This window comes from Canis lupus, chromosome 1 (genome assembly GCF_048164855.1).
Source record: "Canis lupus baileyi chromosome 1, mCanLup2.hap1, whole genome shotgun sequence".
Lineage (NCBI taxonomy): Eukaryota > Metazoa > Chordata > Mammalia > Carnivora > Canidae > Canis > Canis lupus.
The window spans coordinates 58705531-58728165 of NC_132838.1; the positions used below are offsets into that span (position 1 = coordinate 58705531).

The 22635-nt window shown below is 38.7% G+C and overlaps 1 protein-coding gene across 3 annotated transcripts in view; it reads right to left on the reverse strand.

Moving 5' to 3' along the window:
* The window catches only part of GOPC (golgi associated PDZ and coiled-coil motif containing), a 40430-nt gene extending 23128 nt beyond the window's left edge, over nucleotides 1-17302 (reverse strand). For 2 of the 3 annotated variants that reach the window (XR_012033626.1, XM_072831637.1), the window contains exon 1: nucleotides 16822-17302. Coding sequence is in view for 2 of the 3 variants with exons in the window: in XM_072831637.1 (XP_072687738.1) it covers nucleotides 16822-17109 (288 nt within the window). In the remaining variant the exon portion in view is untranslated. The remainder of the gene's footprint in view (nucleotides 1-16821) is intronic. The other variant, XM_072831641.1, reaches the window with a different exon arrangement.
* Nucleotides 17303-22635: the final 5333 nt, after the last annotated feature.

A 22635-nucleotide genomic window follows, 5' to 3' on the forward strand; every position in this document is an offset into this window, starting at 1 on the left:
GATTGGATGTCTAGTGGAAAATTAGATTGACAATAACATATTTCAAGCTTAAATACTGAAATTGAAGGAAATTGTAAGATTAGGATGGTAGTTTATTTAGACATGAGGGAGGAAGATGAGTTTAAGTTTTGGACATGCTTGATTTTTGTGTCAGCCATGACATATTCAACAGGAACTATCTCACAGAATGTTGGAAATAAAAAAAAAAAAGTGATAAATTGGGACTAGGGTTGGCACCAGGGGCACAGAGATAGGAATTTATATCCTGAGACTGAACTGGAGGGAAAACAGATGGCCAAGAAGTGGGGCTTGGGTAACAACCAGAGGTAGAGGAAAAAAGGTGGCATGCTATAAATATAAACCAAACCAAAATGCTTCATAATATAAACACCACTTCATTTTGCTTGTGTTATTTCTTAGGGATCGCTCCATATCATAACAAGTTCCTCATTCCTTTTTACAATATTTTTATTCAACTGCAACTTACATCAGAGAAGTACACACATAATAAATTCCAGAAAATAAACGTATCTATTTAACTACCACCCAGATAAAGAAACAGGTCAGTACTAGCACTGGAGGACATCCCTGTGGCTCCTTCCCAATCACTACTTCCCCATTCATCCACAGACATAACCATCAAAGTAATATCCCGAGTTCTAACATCACTGATAGTTCTGCCTGTTTTGTTTGTTCGTTTTAAAAATATTTTATTTATTTGAGAAGGAAAGATAGAGATAGTGGTACAGATAACAAGAGAGAGCAGGAGTGGGGAGGAAAGGAAGAAGCAGGCTCCCCGCTGAGCATGGATCCTGGTGCAGGGCTCTCGCCCAGGCCACTGGGATCATGACGCAAGTTGAAGGCAGACACTTAACTGACTGAGCCACCCAAGCACCCCGAGTTTTGCCTGTTTTTAAACATCATATAGATACAATCATATGGTATGCATTCACTCATGCCTGGCTTTTAAGATTATATTTATGGGATTCATTCATGTTTTGTATAGCTACAGTTCATTCATTTTCATTACTATACAGTATTCACTAAATGAACATACCAAAATTTATCATTTTCATTCTACTTTTGATGGACATTTATGCTATTTTCCAGTTTTTGACTCTTAAATTGATACTGCTATGAATCTGTCTTTTGGTACATATGAAATACAGTTCTGTAGAGTATATATCAAGGAGGGAAACTGCTGGTTTATGGTGTAGGAATACATTAAACTTTGTTAAAATGGTCAGTTTTACAAGTGATTGTGCAACTGACATGCCCACCATGCATGAGAATTTCATGTTCTTGCCTTCACTTGGCATTGTCAGTCTTGCCTATTTTTTTACAGGATTATCTATTTCTTTCTTATTCTTGCATGCACATGCTCTCCTTCCCCCATCCTCCAAACACAAACTAACACACTTATTATGAGTAGGGGAATGGACCAAAAAGGGGTGAAGGGGAAGGAAAGGTGCAGGCTTTCAGTTATAGGATGAGTAAGTCAAGGATGAAAGGTACAGCATAGGGAATATAGTCAATGGTATTATAATAGCACTGCATGGTGATAGATGGTAGCTACACTTGTCCTGAGCACAGTATATAGAGTTGCTGAATCACTCTATTGTACACCTGAAACTAATGCAACATTGTGTCAGGTATAATTCAATTAAAAAAAAAAGATTTAAATGCTAAATAATTCAATTAAAAAAAAGATTTAAATGCTAAAAGAAATAAATAGGCTAGTAGTTGGCTCTGTTCTTTAAATATAATAAACATACATGAGATTAACATAGAACTTCATGTCTTTTGCCTAAAGACTAAGTTTTTACACATATCTTTTACAAATACTCCTAACTGAAAAACTTAGAAAAAGAAAAAAAAAATTTACATGTATGATAAATATGTCTTATAGATCTTCCACTTAACAAAAAATATGCCTACCAAAAAACTTATAAACATCTAAAATCACCTATTACTAGACAATGTTCAATACATCTTGAAGATTGCTCCTTCAAAGTACAAATAAGTCTTGAGGCTCCTGGGGTGGCTTGGAATGATCTCAGTATCTCCCTCATCCATACTCCTCAGTGTGCAAGAGCACATGTGCACTTTATCTCAAATAAATAAAATCTTTAAAAAGAGTTAAGTCTTGCCTAGAAAGTCGTTTTTAGTAAAAACAAACCCCAAAACAGAAAAACCCAAAACTCAAAATCCATAGGTTTTTATATATAGTCTTTGAAATAAAATAATCACAAAAGGAAAACAAATATTTGAATAATATGCACTTTTTGAGCAATATGAAGCTTATGCTAAAGTGAACCTCTCCCCAGAAATAGTTTAAAATAATCCATTTAATCTATCACACAACCCTTATCTTTTTTAATTACAATGACTTTTTTTAAGATTTTATTTTTATTTATTCATGAGAGACACAGAGAGAGGCAGAGACATAACCAGAGGAAGAAGCAGGCTCTCTTCCGGAAGCCTGATGCAGAACTTGATTCCAGAACCCTGGGATCATGACCTGAGCCAAAGGCAGATGCTCAACCACTGAGCCACCCAGGTGCCCCAACAATGACTTTCATTCTGCATTTGTCTTATTATTTATGAGGTTGTCTAATACATCCTTCTATGTAGATCTGGAATATATTCCTCTATGTAGATCTGTAACTGGAAGTTAGATCTAGAGGTTTAATTAGGGGTGCCTGCCAGAGCAGCACCTGTCAGCAGAGCATATGACTCTTGATCTTGCAGTTGTGTGAGTTTCAGCACCATGCTAGATGCAGAGATAACTTAACATTAAAAAAAAAAAAAATCTTTAAAGGTTTAATTAGATTTACTTAATTAAATCTTTGTGACAAGGGATATACTGTGTGTTTCAAGAGGCATATACTGCCTGGTGATCCCACTATGATTTATCTTTCAAACCAAAAATCTCATGGTTAATAATTGAGCAAAACTCCTGGAGTTAAGAGAGAAGCTAAAGAGGCATATGTGGTATTCATTAATTAATTTGGCAGGCTAATATTTAAGTCGGAAATGATTATATTCTAAAAGGGCAAGGAAAATAGGGTCTAGTGCTTGGGTCTTTTGAATGTGGCCTTTTACAAACAAGGACTCTTCATTAAGTCAAACAATTTCTCAAGAGGTTGCTCAACTTAAAAAATAAGTAAAAATTATTTACAAAGAGAAGATGCAGATACTAAAATTCAAAGCCCAGGCTCTCTGTTCCTCCTTGTTCAACAGACAGTTGCATCTTCTTGTGCAATTCCAGTGGGTCCCTGAGAAATGGTTAAGATCGGAGAAAATGGATTTGGCCATATTGGGCACCCCGTCACCAGGACTGCTTTTAACTCTGGCAAAGTTGATACTGTTGCCTTCAATTACTCCTTCACTAACCTCAACTATAAGGTCTACTTGTTCCAGTATGATTCCACCCATGGCAAATTCAATGGTACAGTTAAGGCTGAGAAGAGAAAACTTGCCCCAAATCATCCCCAACATAATGAGAATTCTCTTGACCTTGACAAGTTTCCATCCCAGATCCTATGAAGAAGGACAGGGACCTAGGAAGCCCTACTTTATCATATACATTGATAAAGTACACTGTATCTACCCAGAAAAATAAGTAAAACAACGTAAAATTAAATTCAAAGCCCAATTTTATTTTTGAAACAAGTATTTTAAGTTTATTCTAAATTGTCATATTTAAGTAACTCTTTTTTTGTCTATAATATAAGCATTTTTAGCTGCTACAAAAACTTAAGTCATTGATAAATTTTATGTCAAGATTAGAAATATCCGTATTTTACTTAATGGCTACCTTCCTAATACCACCAAATGTTAGAATTCAAAGAGATCTTAGCACAAAGACTATGATTATGACAATTACTATTTACATAATGAAACTAAGGCCAATCAAAATTGCTTTTATATCCAGTTACCTAACTGGTCTGCAGGAAAACAGCACTTTGAACCCAATTACTCCCAGGGCAAGACAGTGGAAGTGTTATCAAGCAGCTGGCGAGAAGGAAAAAAATGTGTTTCTATAGCTACAATATATATGTTTAACTTACTAACAATATTCCCAGCTACCACAAAGCATCTATATACCATATGGCAGGCATATACACAACACAGATTATCTGTAATTCTTACCAAACTCTCCAACTTTTTTCTTAATAATTAAAGAAACTGGAAGTCAGACTTTAAATGTTATGCCCAAAATCACATAGCTAGCAAGTAACAGACTCAAAATCAATCTGACCATAAAAAAGCCTGAGAACTTTCATAGGACTACCTTACCTTGGCAACACCATAACTAGTAGAGGGTGAAAGTTTAAAGGAAATAGCTGATTTCAATCTTCAACACTTATTTAAAGTTTCAAGCAGTATCTCAAAAAACGTTTTAAAAAACAAAACCAGAAACAGTTAAAAAAACTATGTTACACAGAGATTTAACTTGGGATACAATCTTTTCACTTTTCTACATTTGATCTTGGAGATTCATTTACAGAAAAAAATAAAACAAAGCTGCCCATCATATTCTTTCCCTAGCCAGTAAGGATAAAATGATGTCATTCTAGGAGGGTCTCTGGGCCTTAAGACCATGGCCTTCAGGACACCCAAGCCACTAAATTACCACTAGTGAGATTTTTCTAAAGTAGTGATTCTTAGCATGTGGTCCAGCTGGAATGGAGTGTGGAGACAGATGAAAATTCAGGACATATTTGGCAAAGTAGGAATGAAGTATTCCCAAAAATGAAAAGGATAGAGAGGCAGTCTATTTAATAACTTTAGAGCATTATCATCACCACTTATTTGTATTGAATGCAGCTGTTACTATTCTATTTCTCATCTCATACTCTTTCAAACATCCAAATTTTTCCAACACGGTAATTCCTTTCTAAAATAATCAGTCACTACTGGATTCCACTCTGTGGCACCAAAATCAAGGGAATTTTTTATTTGGGCTTTCCTATTTTTCTACTTTGTCTAGACCTTAATCCTCCATCCATGTTATCTTCTAAAAATACACAACAGCTGTGTCTTTCTTTCTAAACATAAGCTAGTTTTTATTTAACAGTCTTATGGATAAAAATGCCAATTAGTTTACCTTAAGCACCCCTCAAAAACCTTGAGTTCAGGAGAGGATCAAACTAGTTTCTAAGACAAGAAACAAGCAGACATCATATTATATAGCAGAGAAGTTGGATCTAGATCAGTCATTAGTTCTGGCATGTCATTCACACCAAACATTTTAGTAACACATTTTAGAACGCCCAACCTAAGAACCCAAAACAATCTGGTAAAAATATTTTTATTCTGCACATGAAGAAACTGAGGCCCAAAGAGATTAGGTGAGTTGCCATGCAAATTACAAATTGCATGGAATTAAAACGCAGACTTCCTGACATCCTTGTAATCCTGGCAGTAATGGGAAATGGTGACAAAGCAGCCCATGAGCTGCAAATGAGATCACATCCCCAAATCCCAGACAGGGCTTTAAGCAAGATAACTCATGTAAATGCACAGATAGACACACATGCAGGCACAGACATGCATGCACATAAAAGCACACATTCCCCAAATTGTTTAAGAATCACAGAGAGAAAAAAAAAGAAAAAAAAAGAAAAAGAATCACAGAGAATACAGTTGACTCCAAAGAGCCGTTTAACTGTAATGAACTATAGCACAGAAAGCTGCTGACAAAGAAGGAAGTATAATCTCATATTTACCTACAGATGTTTCTATACCTTCTGTTTTAAAGTATTTGTACAAAAGGTAATCACTAAAAAGAAACAATTATGCTTTTAAATGTATGGATTTTTTTTAATGTTTGAAAATGCAGTTTAGGATGAAAGTACAGATTAGAATTTAAATCTCTAGCAATTATGCCATTTAATGCCAGTATCTAAAATTGATCATCTACACCCACCTACTTCCCAAAAGGCTTTAAAGCTTAGAAGATAAATAAAACAAATGTAAAATATAAAAAATAAAAACATATAGAGATGGCAAGATATCACTATAAAAACAACATCCTAATACTATAAAAATACTACTATAAAAATACCATCCTAACCCATTATTGTGTATTAACTTTAATACTGATTTTCCTATTAATAGGAGAACCTTTATATATTACATAATTATATAATTCTCCTTGTCTCATTAAAAGAAGCAATGCCATTTCACCTGGTGAATGCAATGCCAGTCTCACCTGGTGAGACTCCTTCTTTCCTGGAACTAGACTTTTAAAAGAAAGCATCACAGAAACTGTTGTATAAAGGATCTGGACCAACAGCAGAAGCAGAACAGAGCCATATTCTTCATGTGGCCTTAACCTCTTATGACAAAGGTCAAGGGAATAATGTAACTAACAAAAGCATTTTGAGCCATTCTCTGGTTTTTCTTCTAATCCTTCCACATAGCAGAACAGTCTTAGAGCTAATCTGAGTTAACCCACACCTTTTATAAAGAATCTCCATCTTCACTTTTCCCTTGTGCCTGGAGTGGTCAGTATTGCTCCTACTACCCGATATTATAGAAAGCCAAGAAGTCCTATTCCAAAACAAAGACTGTGAGCAAACAGAAAATATATTCACAGGTCAAATATAAAAACCTCTGCCACCCCCTGATATACAAAATAATATTCAATAGTATTCCTCTTTATTATAAGGCAGCTGCTGAAACAGTCTGCTCGTTTGGCTTACAAAAGTTCTGGGAGAAAATCCCACCTATTCGCTCCAATTTCCTCTCTATCCAAGCAGAAGGACCACTAACTTCATCTGTTGTCATTTCTCCCCAAACTGCTCTGCAGCTAAAACAAGCAAATTTATTTTTATTTTTAAAATATATTCATTCAAAAAGTATTTATCAACCCCCCCACCCCAACCATATGCCAAGCACTTGGCTGGGTTCTGGGGATACAATGGTAGTAGATGAAACATATGTGGGTCCTGCCCTGCAAAGCTTACAGTGGCCTCGTGTGGGAGGCGGCACATAAAGAAAATGAAGGGCATATGTAATGATAGCATTAACTACATGCCAGGCACCATTTTGAACATATTCATATTTTAATTGTATTAATCCTCATAAGAAGCCTCGAGAGATGCAATTTTTTGTGCAGAAAAGGAAACTGGAATGCAAAGGTTAGGTAACTTGTCCGAAGTCATTACAAGCAAGTAATAGAATGATAAAGCACAATCTGTAGGAAAGAAAGAGAAAGAAGCGAATTAGTGGGGTGGGAAAGTATGGTTCTTCTGGGAAGCAGCAGTTCTCACAGGTCTGTGGGACCTTTTCAGTGCAATCACAAGGTCAAAGCTATTTTAATAATAATAAAACATTATTTGACTTTTTCACTATGCTGACATATGTACAAAAAGTGCAGAAGCAAAGATGAATAGGATAGCATTTTAGTACAAGGTAATGCAGTGTGTTCAAGTTAAAAAAAAAAAAAGTTAATTTAAGAATGCTCATGATGAGGCAGTAAAAATAATGAATTTTAAAAAACCTTAACCCTTGAGCATGTTTTTTTTAAAATATTCTATGTGATGAAATGGGAAGTGTGCACAAAGTGTATATGCTGCATATCAAACAAACCATGTTGTCCCAAGAAAAAGCATGTATGCAATCGCTTGAGTTGTAAAACATTTTCTTTCATGGAATATCATTTTTATTTGAAAGAAGAGAAAATACAGGTGTTAAGATTAATATATTTGGTAGACAGGGCAGCCCTGGTGGCTCAGCGGTTTAGCACCGCCTTCAGCCCAGGAGACCTGGGATCGAGTCCCACGTCGGGCTCCCTGAATGGAGCCTGCTACTCCCTCTGCCTGTGTCTCTGCCTCTCTCTCCCTCTCTGTGTGTCTCTCATGAATAAATAAATTAAAAAAATATATATATATAGACATATTTTTGAGAATAATTAAGTGAATCTGTTACTTCAAGGCAAATAATTGGCAGCATTTACTGCCAATGATAAAAATTTGTGTTTTCAAATGAAAATTAGAATTTTGGAAAAATTGAATCCATCATCATGAGCTTGACAGTTTCCAAATACTTAAAGATTTTTCTAGGGGCATCTGCGTGAGTCATGATCCCAGGGTACTAGGATCCAGTTCTGCATCAGACTCCCCACAGGGAGCCTGCTTCTCCTTCTGCCTATGTCTCTCTCTCTCTCTTTCTCTCGGTGTCTCTCATGAATAAATAAATAAAATATTAAAAAAAAAGATTTTTATAATGAGACTGGTAGTATTAACAAATGTGTTTTTAAGATTATTGTATGAGATGGGTCCACATTTAGAAAATCTGCATAACTCAACAAACCAGTATTCTGAAAATGACCAACCCATAATGTTAACATCATGACTCAGTAAAAGATCCATTCAATGACTACATTTTACAACCCAAACCTCTTTTCACAACTATTTGAATGCAGAAGCAGATGTAAGAATCCAGCTGTATTCTAGTAAGCCAGATATCTAAAAATTATTTTTAAATGTAAAGCAATGCTATTTTTTGAAAAGTTATTTTCTCACTAAAAATGATATTTTTATTAACATCCAATAAGCTTACTGTTCCTATTTTTAACTGATGCAATAAATATTTAAGGTTTTCTCGATTTTAATTTCTAATACAGTAAACGCCAATAGATATAACCCACATTAAAAAAAAAAAAACTCTTAAAAAAAAAAAAAAACCTCTTTGGGGACCTCATAATTTGTACAGTGTAAATGGGTTCTGAGACCAAAAAGTTTGAGAACTGCTGTCTTGCAGTCCGAAGGGTGGCCCATGTGGCTGGACCATATAGAATAAGAGAAAAGAATGGTAAGATATGTCACTGAAGACATACCCACAGGTCAGATCATACAGAGCTTGTCAGTTATAACAAGAAGTATGAAAAAAAAAAGAAAAAAAAAAAACAAGAAGTATGAATTTTATTCACAGTAAAATTGAGGAATTTTAAGCAGAAACACATGATCAAATTTGTTTTTAAAAAGGCAGCTGTGTGTAATACAGGAGACAAAGTGAATGAACTAGGATTCGGATTTGAAACAGTAACAGATAAATCTTGTGATGTGTTTTTGAAATTTAAATTACTTTGATGTTAACCTCAAAATGAAGTCCCAAACAATGCAAAATGTTTCTTGTTTCTATTTTAATGTCAGAGACCCCAGTTGCTCTATGATCAAACTGGAGGTAGGTTGAGGAGAATCAAGCCACCCAATATTTTAGAAATGTCACAAGCACACTAAGTCCATGTACAATACTTTCATATAATGATGTTTAATGTTACTTCTAGTCACAGTTTCAAATTTTTCTAAAATGGAATACCATGAAATATTAACTCACAAGTTATGTCCTTGTGAATTACATACCAGGGGAATCAATGAACCTGCAGATTGAGTCATTCAACAATGTGGCAGACACTGTGTTAGACACTATGGATATAATACGACAGACGCCCTCCCAGCTCTCAAGAAACTTGTATTACAGAACGATTATTTGATAATCTTGGAGGATTCATGGCGGAACATTAAAAGTGTTTCAAATAATTTATTCAAATAAACATTTATTGAGTATATGCAGCATGCCAGGATCTGGAGATAAAAAGATAAGTAAGATTTGGGTTCTGACCTTCAGAATTTCACTGTCTGGTTGAAGAGATAAAATTACATTTCCAACTATGGTGGAGAGGGTCATAAATACTATTATAGGTGCATGTGTGATTTGCCAATTCAAAAAGAAATGGGAAAAAAAAGTTAGTCTGGGTGATACATGCAAAGTGCCAAATCACTATATTGTACACCTGAAACTAATATTACATTGTACACCAACAAACTAGAATATAAATAAAAACTTAAAAAAAAAGTGAAAGGGTCTGAAAGAAGTTCATCTGAACACTGATGGAGATCAACCACTATATGGAGTAAGGAAAGGTGTGAGACATGAAGACCCCCAGCAAGTGAAACAGGGATGTGAATAGGTCAGAAAGGTTGGTATTTAATGTGTGAGTTTCCAATTTCCTACTTCAAAAAGGGGCCAGGGAGACACCAATTCTGTAATCCACATGAGAGTCAACTGGATATCCAGACTCAAAGGAATTACTACTCAATAAGGTTTGAAAGCACTACAGGGTAAAAACCACCAACCAATTCTTAGAAATCAAAATGGGTTCACAAAGAGAAAATGTTCCCACTTAAAGTCAGCTTTCACAAAGCCTTTGATATTGAGATTATTTCACCTTAAACATCCTGACCCTCGAAGAGCTTACCTTCTAGAGGTAAAGAGATGTGGCAACCACTAATGACAGTACAAGGCAACAAACTAAACAGTTCAAGTGAGTTAAAGGTGTTATGACAGCCTCTACCTATAGAGAGCAGAGAGATAAGTGGGGTGAGGACAGCTTTCAGAGATGGTGATGTAAGTGGTATCTTGAAAGATGAGTGGGTGTTTAATGCTGTACACAGAGGGTACAGAGAAGGCCTTATACACAAAAAGCCTATGTAAAAGGTGGTGATGCCATGCGAAAAAGCAAGGCCTATTTAGAGAACTGCAAACAGACCAGTTTTTTTTTTTTTTTTTTTTTTTTAAGATTTTGTTTATTTATTCATGAGAGACGTGGAGAGAGAAGCAGAGACACAGGCAGAGGGAGAAGGGGGCTCCATGCAGGGAGCCCGACATGAGACTCGACCCGGGTCTCCAGGATCACACCCTGAGCCAACGGGCGGTGCTAAACCGCTGAGCCACCTCGGCTGCCCAAGACCAGTGTTATTGAGAGGCAAAAGGAGCTAAGAAGGGGTGACAAAGGATAAGGACACACACACTGGGTGGGCACTGACCACCATGCCAGAGTTTGAATTTCAGCCAACAAGTAAAAGGGAAGTATAAAAAGAATGACCAATCAGAGTTGCCCTTTTTTGACAGGAACCATTAAAATGAAACATTTTAGAATGATTTTGACAATGAAAGGACAGTTTGGAGCAGGTAAGAAGCACTAGGAGACTATGTTAGGAAAATGCAAGAAAGGATAAGGCTTAGCTATGCACAATCTCCTAAACTCAACTCTGTTATCTTTCCTGCCAGACCTGTTCCTTCTCCTGGATTCCTTATTGCAGTAAATGGTGTAAGTCTCCAAGGGCTATCATAACAAATAATCACAAAGTTGGTGGCTTAAAAGAACAAAAATTTATTCTCTCGCAATTCAGGAGGCCAGGAGCTTTAAATCAAAGGTTGCTTCCTTCTGGATACCCTGAAGGAGAAACTGTTCCATGCCTGTCTCCCAGGTTTTGGTGGCTGACAGCAATCCTTGGCATTTCTCAGCTTGCAGACATGTCACCTCAATCTCCGATTCTTTCTTCACATAGCCTTCTACTCAGTGTGGCCTGAGTGTCTCTTATCAGGACAATCTCATTGGGTTTAAGGTCCAGTCTATTCTGCTATGATCTTACCTCAATTCTTACATTAATCATATCTGCAACGACTCTATTTCCAAAGAAAGTCACATTCTGAGATTCTGGGTGGACATGAATTTTAGGGGAGACTATTAAACTCAAACAGCTATCAACTAAGCCATTTCTCAAACAGAAATGTGGTGGCATCTTAACCTCTCCTCCTCCACACCCTCTGCACATACATAATTATCAAATCCTGTTTCTGCTTCTTTAATTGAAGGTTATCTCCGTCTCTTCATCCTCATGACCATTTTCATTTCAATAACACTCCTGTCTGCATAGCAAACTTCTTGCTACAGCACTGGATTATTACTGTCGTCACTGTGTCTGTTACTAACCAAGTAAGAGAAAGACCGGAGAAAGTCACACAACAGGGCAGACTGGTTGTACCATGAATTTATGATAACTAGCTCCAAGCAAGTCTTCAACGTTGCCTGGCAGTCCTATTTCTCCAGCCAGCTGGCTCTCCCACTCTTACCTAACTATTTCAAATCTTTTTATTTTCTCCCAGCTCTTATTACTCTCACCCACTTTCAGCAGCTGTCCTAGGCTTCAGTTTTACAGAATATAAAGAAATCATCAGACTAAAACTCTTAACTTCCCACCTTCTGCTCTCAGTCTCCCTCTCCCTCAAAGTACAACAGCTGTCCTTTCAACTTAAGCTGTCCATTATCTTTACATGTATCTTGGATCTCCTCTTCATTCAGAAGCCTTATTAATTATCCCTCTCTTTCACTAGCATTTTCAGCTTTCCTCTCAACTAGATACTTTTCATTGGCTTATAAATGTGTTTTTTATAACAATACCTCCCTGGAACCCCACACTCCTCCTTCCAGCTATCTATCCAGCCACATTCACTCTTTCTGCCTGCTTTTCTCTCCACCTCCTCCCTCCTCCAACCAGGCATAAATGTGTGTGTTTTGGAGAAACTGGTTTCTCTAGTTCTGAAGCCCTGGGCCCCTTCCTTAATTCTGAGTAAAAGATGAAAATAATAATAATAATATTAAACCTATCACACAGGACTGCTGTGAGAATTAGACAAATCAATATATGCAAAACCCTGAGAACAGTCTGGCCATTAGTAATTGATCAGTAAGGTTAGAAATATAGTTATTGTTAATAATTCACATCCATCTACCTATCCAGCCAACTGACATCTTGCAGACATCCTAAATTCCCTCATCCTTCCATTCCAATCCATTTCTAGACTGCTTATTTTTACTTCTCAAGCCTCTCCTGTTCTTCTCACTTCCCTCCATCTCACTATCTTAGCCTGCACTATCATCCTCTCATATGGATCAGAAGAAGAGCCTCCTAAATGATTTACTGCGTTTATTCTGTTCATTATCCCAAACTCTCTCCTTACCCTAGCCTGAGTGAGCTATTTTAATCTCATACCTGAGGTTACCATCTAGTTTACAACATTTCCCAATGCTACGATAGAGTCCCCAGATCTACTGCAAGGCCAATAAAATCACGTAGATATTGTCCTTACCTATCTGTTCAAACTTATCTAGCATATCACTTCTTCAGCCAATTGACAATTACAATTGACAATTACAATTGACAATGCTCTTATGTAACATATACCAGATCTCTTTTTAGTTCTTCAAGTGCATTATGCACTTGCCTGTCACGTACATTCCACTTTCTGTTCTCTCTACTGGAAGACTGAATGATATTCCTATTTCTTGTGGCCTAATTAATTCCTACTTATTCTTTAGGTCTTAACTCAATGGTCCCTTCCAAAAGGAAGCCTTCCTGATCCCCCAGAACAGGCTCTCATCATTTTATGTACCTTTCATAACACTCATCAAAGTTGTAATTTCACACTTATGTGATAGTTACCCCAATTAACTATCGAATAGTTAGTTATCCAAGCTTTGTAACAGCAATGACTGTATCCATTTTTGCTCTCCACTGCATCCCAAATATCCAATATAGCATCTGGCACATAATTAGTGCTCAATAAACACATACTGAATCAATATTAACCTTCAAGCTGCACACTACATACAACATGGCATCACTGCTTGTTTAAAAACAGGGCAGCTGGGCAGCCCGGGTGGCTCAGCAGTTTGCCCCGCCTTCAGCCCAGGGCCTGATCCTGGAGACCCGGGATTGAGTCCCACGTCCAGCTCCCTGCGTGGAGCCTGCTTCTCCCTCTGCCTGTGTCTCTGCCTCTCTTTCTGTATCTTTCATGAATAAATAAATAAATAAAATCTAAAAATAAAAATAAAAATAAAATAAAAACAGGGCAGCTTTAAAGCAGTAAAAGAACAGTACCTCATTAGTTCATTATAAACATGTCTCTAGATCAGTTAAAAGTTTCTCCACTGATGGTTGTGAACAGTAAATCGCTTTGAAAAGATACACCGATTCAGCAATTGTTGATGGAAAGGAGGATATGACAGATGTAATGTTTTGCTGTTATTTTAAAGAAGGGGTAAAAAGGCAGAAAATTGTATTTCCAGGTAGAGAGGTAGGTTTTTCTAAAGTATTGGTTCTCAATCTTTGTTCTACTCCAACGCACTAATACTATATTACTACTACTCCTCTTACTACTATCCCTTTCAGTACCCGTGACTCCAGAATAGCTGTCACCAAGTGGCTTACCATTGCCGAAATTCTCAAGCAGGTGGGAAGTGTAAGTAAGAGACGTGAGTAATTTGAAATGGCACTATCTTAATATATTTTGATATTCTTTGCCCTCCCCTTCCCCTTATTAATAACCCTCTCCCCAAATATAACTTATGGCAAGCAGCAGTCACATAGATTTCATTTGTATTTTATTTTAAAATGTAACCTGTAATTTTTTTGAAGCTGAAATTGTTTCCTTCACTACTATATTAATATTTAACGTGGTATTACCTAAAGACACAGTAACTGGGCAGAAGAAGGAACAATCTACAAAGATACTCAATAAGTTACCCATACTGGAGGTACTTGTGTTTTGATAAAAATATTTTATTATGGTTATATGGTTTAAGGCATTAATCTCTAAAACCACTGAAATTCAATGCACACCCGTTATATCAAACCATACATGGCCTCAAATGTTGTATCTTAATGTTCATATCCTTAAAACAATAGAACTAATTCAATCCACTTATTAAGAAATAAGACAGAACTAGAAAGTATGGAAATCTCTTCTAAGATTTCAAGATCTCAGATGATTGGTAACTGTATGAGGCAACCCCTGAAATTCTGCAGAGAATCCAACAGCAGATCTACCTTGAAAGGCACTACTGACAATGGCCCTCTCTCCTTAGCAGTACACAAGCGATTCCACAAAAACTGTAAAACCTGCTAAATGTAGAAAGATTAGCTGCACAGATAAGCCAAATGTAGCTGAAGAAACACACAAACAAAATGTCTCCTCACCATTTTCTAAGATCTTTTAAGTCAAGGGTCTTCAAGTATGTTGAAGAAATACGCTCACATCATGACAGGCTAGCATTTCTTATTTTGAGAAATAACGCCACCTTCTAAGCCAGGATGTGGAGTCAGAATATGTAATTACAATTTCTGAGAAAAAGAACATACATAATTTATTATAGCTCTGAATACCCATCTAAAATATTTAAAGATGAGAAAGACTGAGCACCATCTCCTACTCATAGAATAATCTTTTCTCCACATTAGATTTTATATCTGACAGCAAAATATCACTATTGAGAGTGTCCTTTGGCCATTCAAAAAAAAATCAGTTAGATATTGTTTCATTTTTAAAAAGCTGTTTATCGGGATCCCTGGGTGGCGCAGCGGTTTGGCGCCTGCCTTTGGCCCAGGGCGCGATCCTGGAGACCCGGGATCGAATCCCACGTCGGGCTCCCGGTGCATGGAGCCTGCTTCTCCCTCTGCCTGTGTCTCTGCCTCTCTCTCTCTCTCTGTGACTATCATAGATAAATAAAAATTAAAAAAAAAAAAAAAAAAGCTGTTTATCCTCCGTAGATACCTGCAGTTGTAAATGATATGAAAGTTCTCATGTGGCAAAAGCGACTCTTGCTCTGTTATTTAAAGCTAAAGTGCTCTCTCTAAAAACCGCTAAATGCATTTTCACTGCCTCAAAAATAAACCGTCTTCTAGAAATAACCTCTAATCAAGAAACATTTCATACACCTAGAACAAGAAGTGATTAGCTTTGTATCAGCACTTGAATTCCAACCTTTTCAAAAGGGATGGAAGAAATGGAACCGTTCTTTCAGCAGAATCTCTGATTTGCATCTATGCTAATCGCAGATGAATTAGATCACCTTTTTCATGGCTCACTGACAGGGAAGAGAAAGAATGCTAACCACACTGGTCCTAGAGAGGATATATATCTGGTACTCATATTGACTGGAATCCAATGGGTACTCTCAATCATTATAACTAATAGCAACGATGATTTCTTAGGAAACCCAAATGTTCAAAGAGCTTTCTTTGCACATCACTGATTACCCTATTTTTATCTACTTTAAAATGCAAGCTCCATTCTCTTAAATTAACCAGTTAGAGAATGCTCTTTATGTAATAGCGTTTAACTCCCATGTTTCTAAATATCATAGTAATGCATTAATTTAACTTTCTGCACAATGTGGCAGGGTTTGGGGGGATTATTATTTTTTTTTTTAGGAACCACCACCACTCCACCCACAACCCACACCCACACCCAAGATTAGAGACTAAAGCAAATGACCATTCTTCACACACTCTCATAAATAAAACCAGATTCTGGAAAACACAGTGAAGGACAGACAAAACCTCAACGTTATAAGTCATTTGAAAAATTGCAGGGTACTCTGGCGGTACCTGCCTGTAATTTAAAGACTAGCTGCAAACAGAGGAGGACAGCGGTACTACCCTGTTTATCCCACTAAATCTTCCTAAGAGCTTGGAGGGAATCCCCTTACATTGCTCATGCATGCAGGGAATGGCATGTGTTGCAATAGAGGTTGACCTGAAACAGTTAAAAAAAGCAATCAACACCGTCTCAGTCTGGTGATGCACAAACCTAGTTTGTCGACGTGCAAAATCCGTAAGAGAACTCGATGGGACAGAGACTCTTTGGAGCTCAAGTCTTTGGTTTGTTAAATGCTGCAGGTACAGGAGGCTGGTGTCACTAGTTCCCGCGTCCTCCTCCTCCGTAGAGAGAGAGGGGAGGGTGGCTGGGGGGGGAGGGGGCAGGACCCCGGGCCACCCACGCGTCTGCACCCCTCCTTCTACTCCCACCTCACCTCGCCCCCTTTCCCTTACACACACATACACACGCGCTCCCCCGTCCACCTCCGAAGCCCAGGCAGCCCCAGTGGGGTAGTTTTCTCGGGTCGCTTCGCCGGTGCGTTAAATGCGTTGAATGCCGCCTCCTCCGGGGCCCACGGCTCACCTCCAGCTTGTGGTTGATCTGGGACACCGTCTGGGCTTTATGGCAGAGCTGCGCAAAGCAGGAACTCAGGCTGGTCATCTTCTGTCTCCCCTCGTAAGTGATGTCCGCCTGGTCCGGGTCGATCTCACCCAGGAGCAGATCCACATCCACGAAGGCCTTGTCGAACTCCTTCTCCAGCACCTCCAGCCACCGGAACATGGACACCCCGCCGGGGGAGACCCCCACGGCGCAGGCGGCGCCCCCGGGGCCCCCTCCGGCTCCGGCCGGGCACGGGCCGCCCGCCGACATGGCGCCGTCCAGGGCCTCCCCCGACTGCCCACCCCGCGCGAGAGGAACTGCTGGGACTGCGGGGACCCCCGCGCGCGCACGCTCCGCCGCTCCCCCCTTCCCCTCGCGCGGCTAACGCCGCCAATGCAGCCCCGGAGCGGCAGCAGCAGCCAAGCGAACGCGGCAGCGGCGGCGGCGGTGGCGGCGGCACACGGAAGAACCGGGCCGGCCCACCTCCCGGCCCGCCCCCGCTGCGCATGCGTAGCGAAGCCCTCGGCGGACGCATCCCGGAGGGACGACGTGGGCGGGGCTAGGATGCGACCTCGGCCTATGAAAAGCCTCTGCCGGGCACCGGCCCGTCGGCGGCCATATTGACAACTGGCAAGATCCCGCTCGATTCCCGGAGAAACGGGAAGGCATCGTGTTGGCTTCCGAGCTGCAGAGGCCGGAGGAAGAGAAGGGTGTCCACGTCGCAGAGAGGAACGGCTTCCGCCCACTTGACTTCAGAGTGGGCGGGAGCCGTTCTAAAGTCTTCCAGGACAGCTGCTGCGGGGACGTCCCGAGGCAGGGAAGGGAATGTGAGGAAGGGCGGTGTGGGCATGCGCAGTGGCCACGTCTCACCTTTCCAGGAGCGCCCCGTGGAGGGGTGAGGCGGGTGAGCAGACGAGCTCTTCTTGCAGAGCCAGGCCCCACGCTGCGGGTGCAGGGGTGCCTGCTGCTAGCTGCGCGTGCAAGGGCCACGGCCGACCGGGTTCTGCCCAATTCCCCACCAGACGTTTTGTGATGCAGAGCCGGGCCGACCTGTGTTCAAGTGTCCCACCCGGCCACGTGTTAGCTGGCCCGTTTCCTTGTGTCCTTTGACCTCGAAGCCTTACTTCCTAAAATCTACTTCCCGCAGTAGTAAGGTAAAAATGAATGCTTCGCTTAAGTTGCTTGGCATTTGGTATTCCTTATTATTATACCACAGGTCATGCATTTCCAAGGAAACTGTTTTTAAAATTGTTCCCACAGTGGCGTTTCATAAAAACAAAACTATGAAGATTCATGTATTGATAAATATATATATATATTTTAGATATATATTTTTGAGTTTGAGTCTTTGAGTTTGGGTTAAAAATACTGAGTTTCCAATATTTTTATTGGAGTTCGATTTGCCAACATATAGCGTATCACCCAGTGCTCATCCCATCAAGTGCCCCCCTCAGTGCCCATCGCCCAGTCACCCCGTCTCCCCCCCCCCCGCCCCCCGCCCACCTCCCTTTCCACCACCCCTTGTTGGTTTCCCAGAGTTAGGAGTCTCTCATGGTTTGTCTCCCTTTCTGATATTTCCCACTCATTTTCCCTCCTTTCCCCTATAATCCCTTTCACTATTTCTTATATTCCCCCAATGAGTGAAACCATATAATGTTTGTCCTTCTCCAATTGACTTCACTCAGCGTCATACCTTCCAGGTCCATCCATGTTAAAGCAAATGGTGGGTATTTGTCGTTTCTAATGGCTGAGTAATACTCCGTTGTGTACATAGATCACATCTTTTTTATCCATTCATTGTCGATAGACACTGAGGCTCCATCCACAGTTTGGATATTGTGAACATTGCTGCTATAAACGTTGGGGTGCAGGTGTCCCGGCGTTTCACTGCATCTGTATCTTTGGAGTAAATACCCAGCAGTGCAATATACCCAATATCATAGGGTATATTGAATGCAGAGCCCTGTTGAGGCACTGGGGACACACAGGTGAGATGTGAGTCTCACTCAAGCAGAGCTCGTAGGCTAGTGGGTCTAACCCACATAGTTACAACTTTTATTTGAATTTCATGGTACCCTGAGAGTGTTCACAAACTGCTCTTCACCATTAGCCCTCTTCACTGTCAACCCCCTTCCACTTCTAGAGTAGTCCAGTCTTAGAAAGGGAAGGAGAAATCAGACATTAGAGTAGGGTGGTGAGAACTGTCTCTCTTGCATTGCCTAAGGGGATATTTTATTAGCCAGTTATAGACTCCTGTGATCTGGAACAGACTCTTCCAGTTGATCACCACCAAAGCCTGCATTGTGTACCCCTCGCCAACGCAAGGCCACTGAGGAATAAGAAATCATAGCTCTAGTTTGCTTTCTGGGTACTGCAGAGCACACTAGTTAGCATAGGTCAATAGAAGTCCTTTGGCTTCAGCAAACTCAGCTAAGCAAAACTAACTGTGAGACCTTTCCCTTGAGCTTAAATAGGCACCTTGACATAGGTTTTAATACACAAGAAATAGTATAAAACTAAAATATGCATCTTCCCTCATTCCATTCCAGGTTAACTTTATTTTCATCTGCAATGTTTGCAAGAACATCATTATTGCAGCTACCAAGTTCTCAGCCACTTTCTCTGTACATATTATAGTTAACAATGCATTTTCAGGAATTTGAAGTAAATAATTTAAAATTAGAGGGGAACACATACATGGAATCACATTAAAACAGCTTTCAGTCGTTGAAAACATACTATGTGTAAAGTATTACGCTATTTGCTTTAATTCTTTGACCCTCACAAAATCATATGAGGGAGCTTATTATCACTTTTTAATAGATGATTCAGAGAGCCTAAGTATCTTGGTAGAGTCATAAAGCTAAAAATCAAGTGAGGTGAGATTTCAATCTAGGTGCCTTTTTTCCTCCAAAGTCTTAGCTATTGACCCTGGAATATAGAGGGATAAGGGAAACCATTTCTTTTTATATAAGTTACCGGCATGATAAATTGGCAAATCAGTCCAAAAGGTTTTGCTTTGCTTCCTTCCTTCTTTTCTTTTTCTTTCTTTCTTTCTTTCTTTCTTTCTTTCTTTCTTTCTTTCTTTCTTTCTTTCTTTCTTTCTTTCTTCTTCTTCTTTCCTTCCTTCTTTCCTTCCTTCCTTCCTTCCTTCCTTCCCTCCCTCCCTCCTTCTTTTTCTTTCTTTTTTGAGAGACAGGAAGGGCAGAGGGAGAGAGAGAATCCTAAGCAGGCTCCACTCCACCACAGACCTAATGAAGCCGGATTTCAGGACCCTGAGATCATGACCAAGAAAAAATCAAGAGTTCGTGCCTAACTGACTGAACCACCTGTCCAAAAATTTTTCTAAAAAAAAAAAAAAGATAATAATTTATTACCAGTTATAAGACATATACAAATCTATGAATATGTAAGGAATATTACCAAAAAAGTAATTATAATAATATATATATGATACTCATTTTCTGTTATCACTCTCTTTAGTTTATATGGGCTAGAAAATAAATTCAATTTCTTTAAAAAGAAGTATCATTCAACTTCCTACCATACTGTGTGGGTACAGCTGAAATGCATTTTAAGTGTTTATGCTTCCAGTTCTCTGATCCTCGGTGAATACCCCATTTTCAGGATTGTAGAACCCAGTGCCATTTCTGTTTGCAACCTTTACAACTTCCACAAATCACACTCCCTGTATCTCAGAATACTTTTTATCTCATGTTGTCCCTTCTCATTATCCCACTATGCAGCAGCTGCCACGTCTCTGTGTGCTTGTTATCTTGGTATTATGTGACTCTTTCAAATGTTCGTGACCCTTTATGTAGACATTATCTTTGGCCCACCTCTACCAGGGATTTGCATTTCTGCAAGTCACAACCTAATATGGAAGGGAAAAGTAGGGTTTGACATTCTAGTGCTGCCATCTGTTGTCCATATGCGTTGTCTACATTTATTGCCTTCATCTTCCCCCATTGACTAAATTTATTTATTTATTTATTTATTTATTTATTTATTTATTTATTTATCTATCTATTTATTTATTTTTAATTACCTTCTCTTGACCTACTCTAGAATTTGGAATTGTATGTAATCTCAATTCCTGTGGCATTTATTTTCATAGAGATAATAAAATGTTGATACTTCTATTTGCAATTGCATTGGCAGAGACTTCCAGTTGTTGTTTCATGAACCATGTTTATGTGATTAAAAATTTCTAATACAACTTAAATGAGACAGCTTTGTTTTAGGAACTTATCCCCCCAGAGTTTTGCCACAAGGTATTCTAAGAATAAATAGGGTCGGGACTGAGAAAACTGGGAAAAAGAGAAGGTGTTAAGGATTTCTTGGGTGAGCACTGGCACTTAAGCTGTGAAGTTACTGTAGAATTCAAACACTTAGAGAGCATCTTCAGTTGCAAAGGCTCTGTAATTGAATGGCCATAGAAGATCCACTCTGGACTGGAGAGGGAGACTGCCATTCTTGAAATCTACTGTGTGCCAGACCCTGTACTAAGCTTTGCAGATTTCATTTACTCTCTAGTAACCCCACTGAGAAAACAGAAAAAGTAAAGTAGTAATATTGGGTGCTAAAAACAGTTGTTATGATGAAAAAACCAAGCAAAATGCACTACCATTTTACTTGAACAATGTGGATAAAGTTTTGGAATATCAAGTTCATACATGTTCATACATATTATTTAAGTTATATTTATTCACATTTACTAACTATGAAATTTCAAGATAGGCATATTGAAGAAGTAGATCCAGGCATCCCAAAGTGATTTCTGAGGTTTATTCTCCTTCTGATCATTTATTATAATATATATATTTATAAGTATAAATATATATATATATTTATATATAACTGTTTGCCCTCTTCTTAAAACTTGAGAATTTTGGTGCAGTGATTTAGGATTGGCTCAGACTCCTCTTTCAGGAAACCTTCCTTTTTTCTTCTGAAGTGGAGCTATAGATACCATCAGCCATTTAGTTTCCTGCAAATATCTGCTACAGCACAGCATTCATCATTTTTTTTTGGAGCCCCTTAGACTGTGAGCTCCTTGTAGTGATATCTGTATCTTACTTATTTTTGAATTCCAGTTCCTAAAACAGAACATAGAATATGGTAGGAATGATGTAAGTATTTGTGGAATCAGTTTAATAATTAAGATGTAGCACAGTGTACTTAGGAAAAAAAAGTTGTCACTTTTCAAGACATACCTTTGATGCCTGCCAGAGAGCCATAAACTATTTTTATATTGGCTCAGGAGTTAGGAATATCTAGAAAATACATGTTTGCCTTTAAAATCCAAGAAATATTTTTTTGTCAACCTAAATAAAAGATTTATTTAACAATGATCTGGTTGATTTGACTAATAATGCACCCAGTATAACTTAAGCTTTGAGAATTCTTTTACCTATTCCATAGTTAAAATGTATTGGCTACTACATTTTTGTGTGGTGTGCCCAAACCTAAAGACAAAACATAACAAAAAACAATTTTCAAAATCTCTATTACTACTTTCTTTGTTACATTCTCAAAGACCAACTACAACTGCCTTTCCACCTGTTATTTGATTTACATTCTTTATTTACCCTTTCCCACAGCTCCAGATTTGATTCAGCATTATCTAAAACCACCATTTATCAACAATGGTATCAGAGTTTACTAATCATTGATTCTTCTCTTTCATCCACTGTCAAGTCACTGTTTATTTTTTAGATTGTCAGACTTTACAGATCAAACATAGACTCCCGCTCATGAGCCCCTATCATTTATGTTTCTTACATATTGATTCTG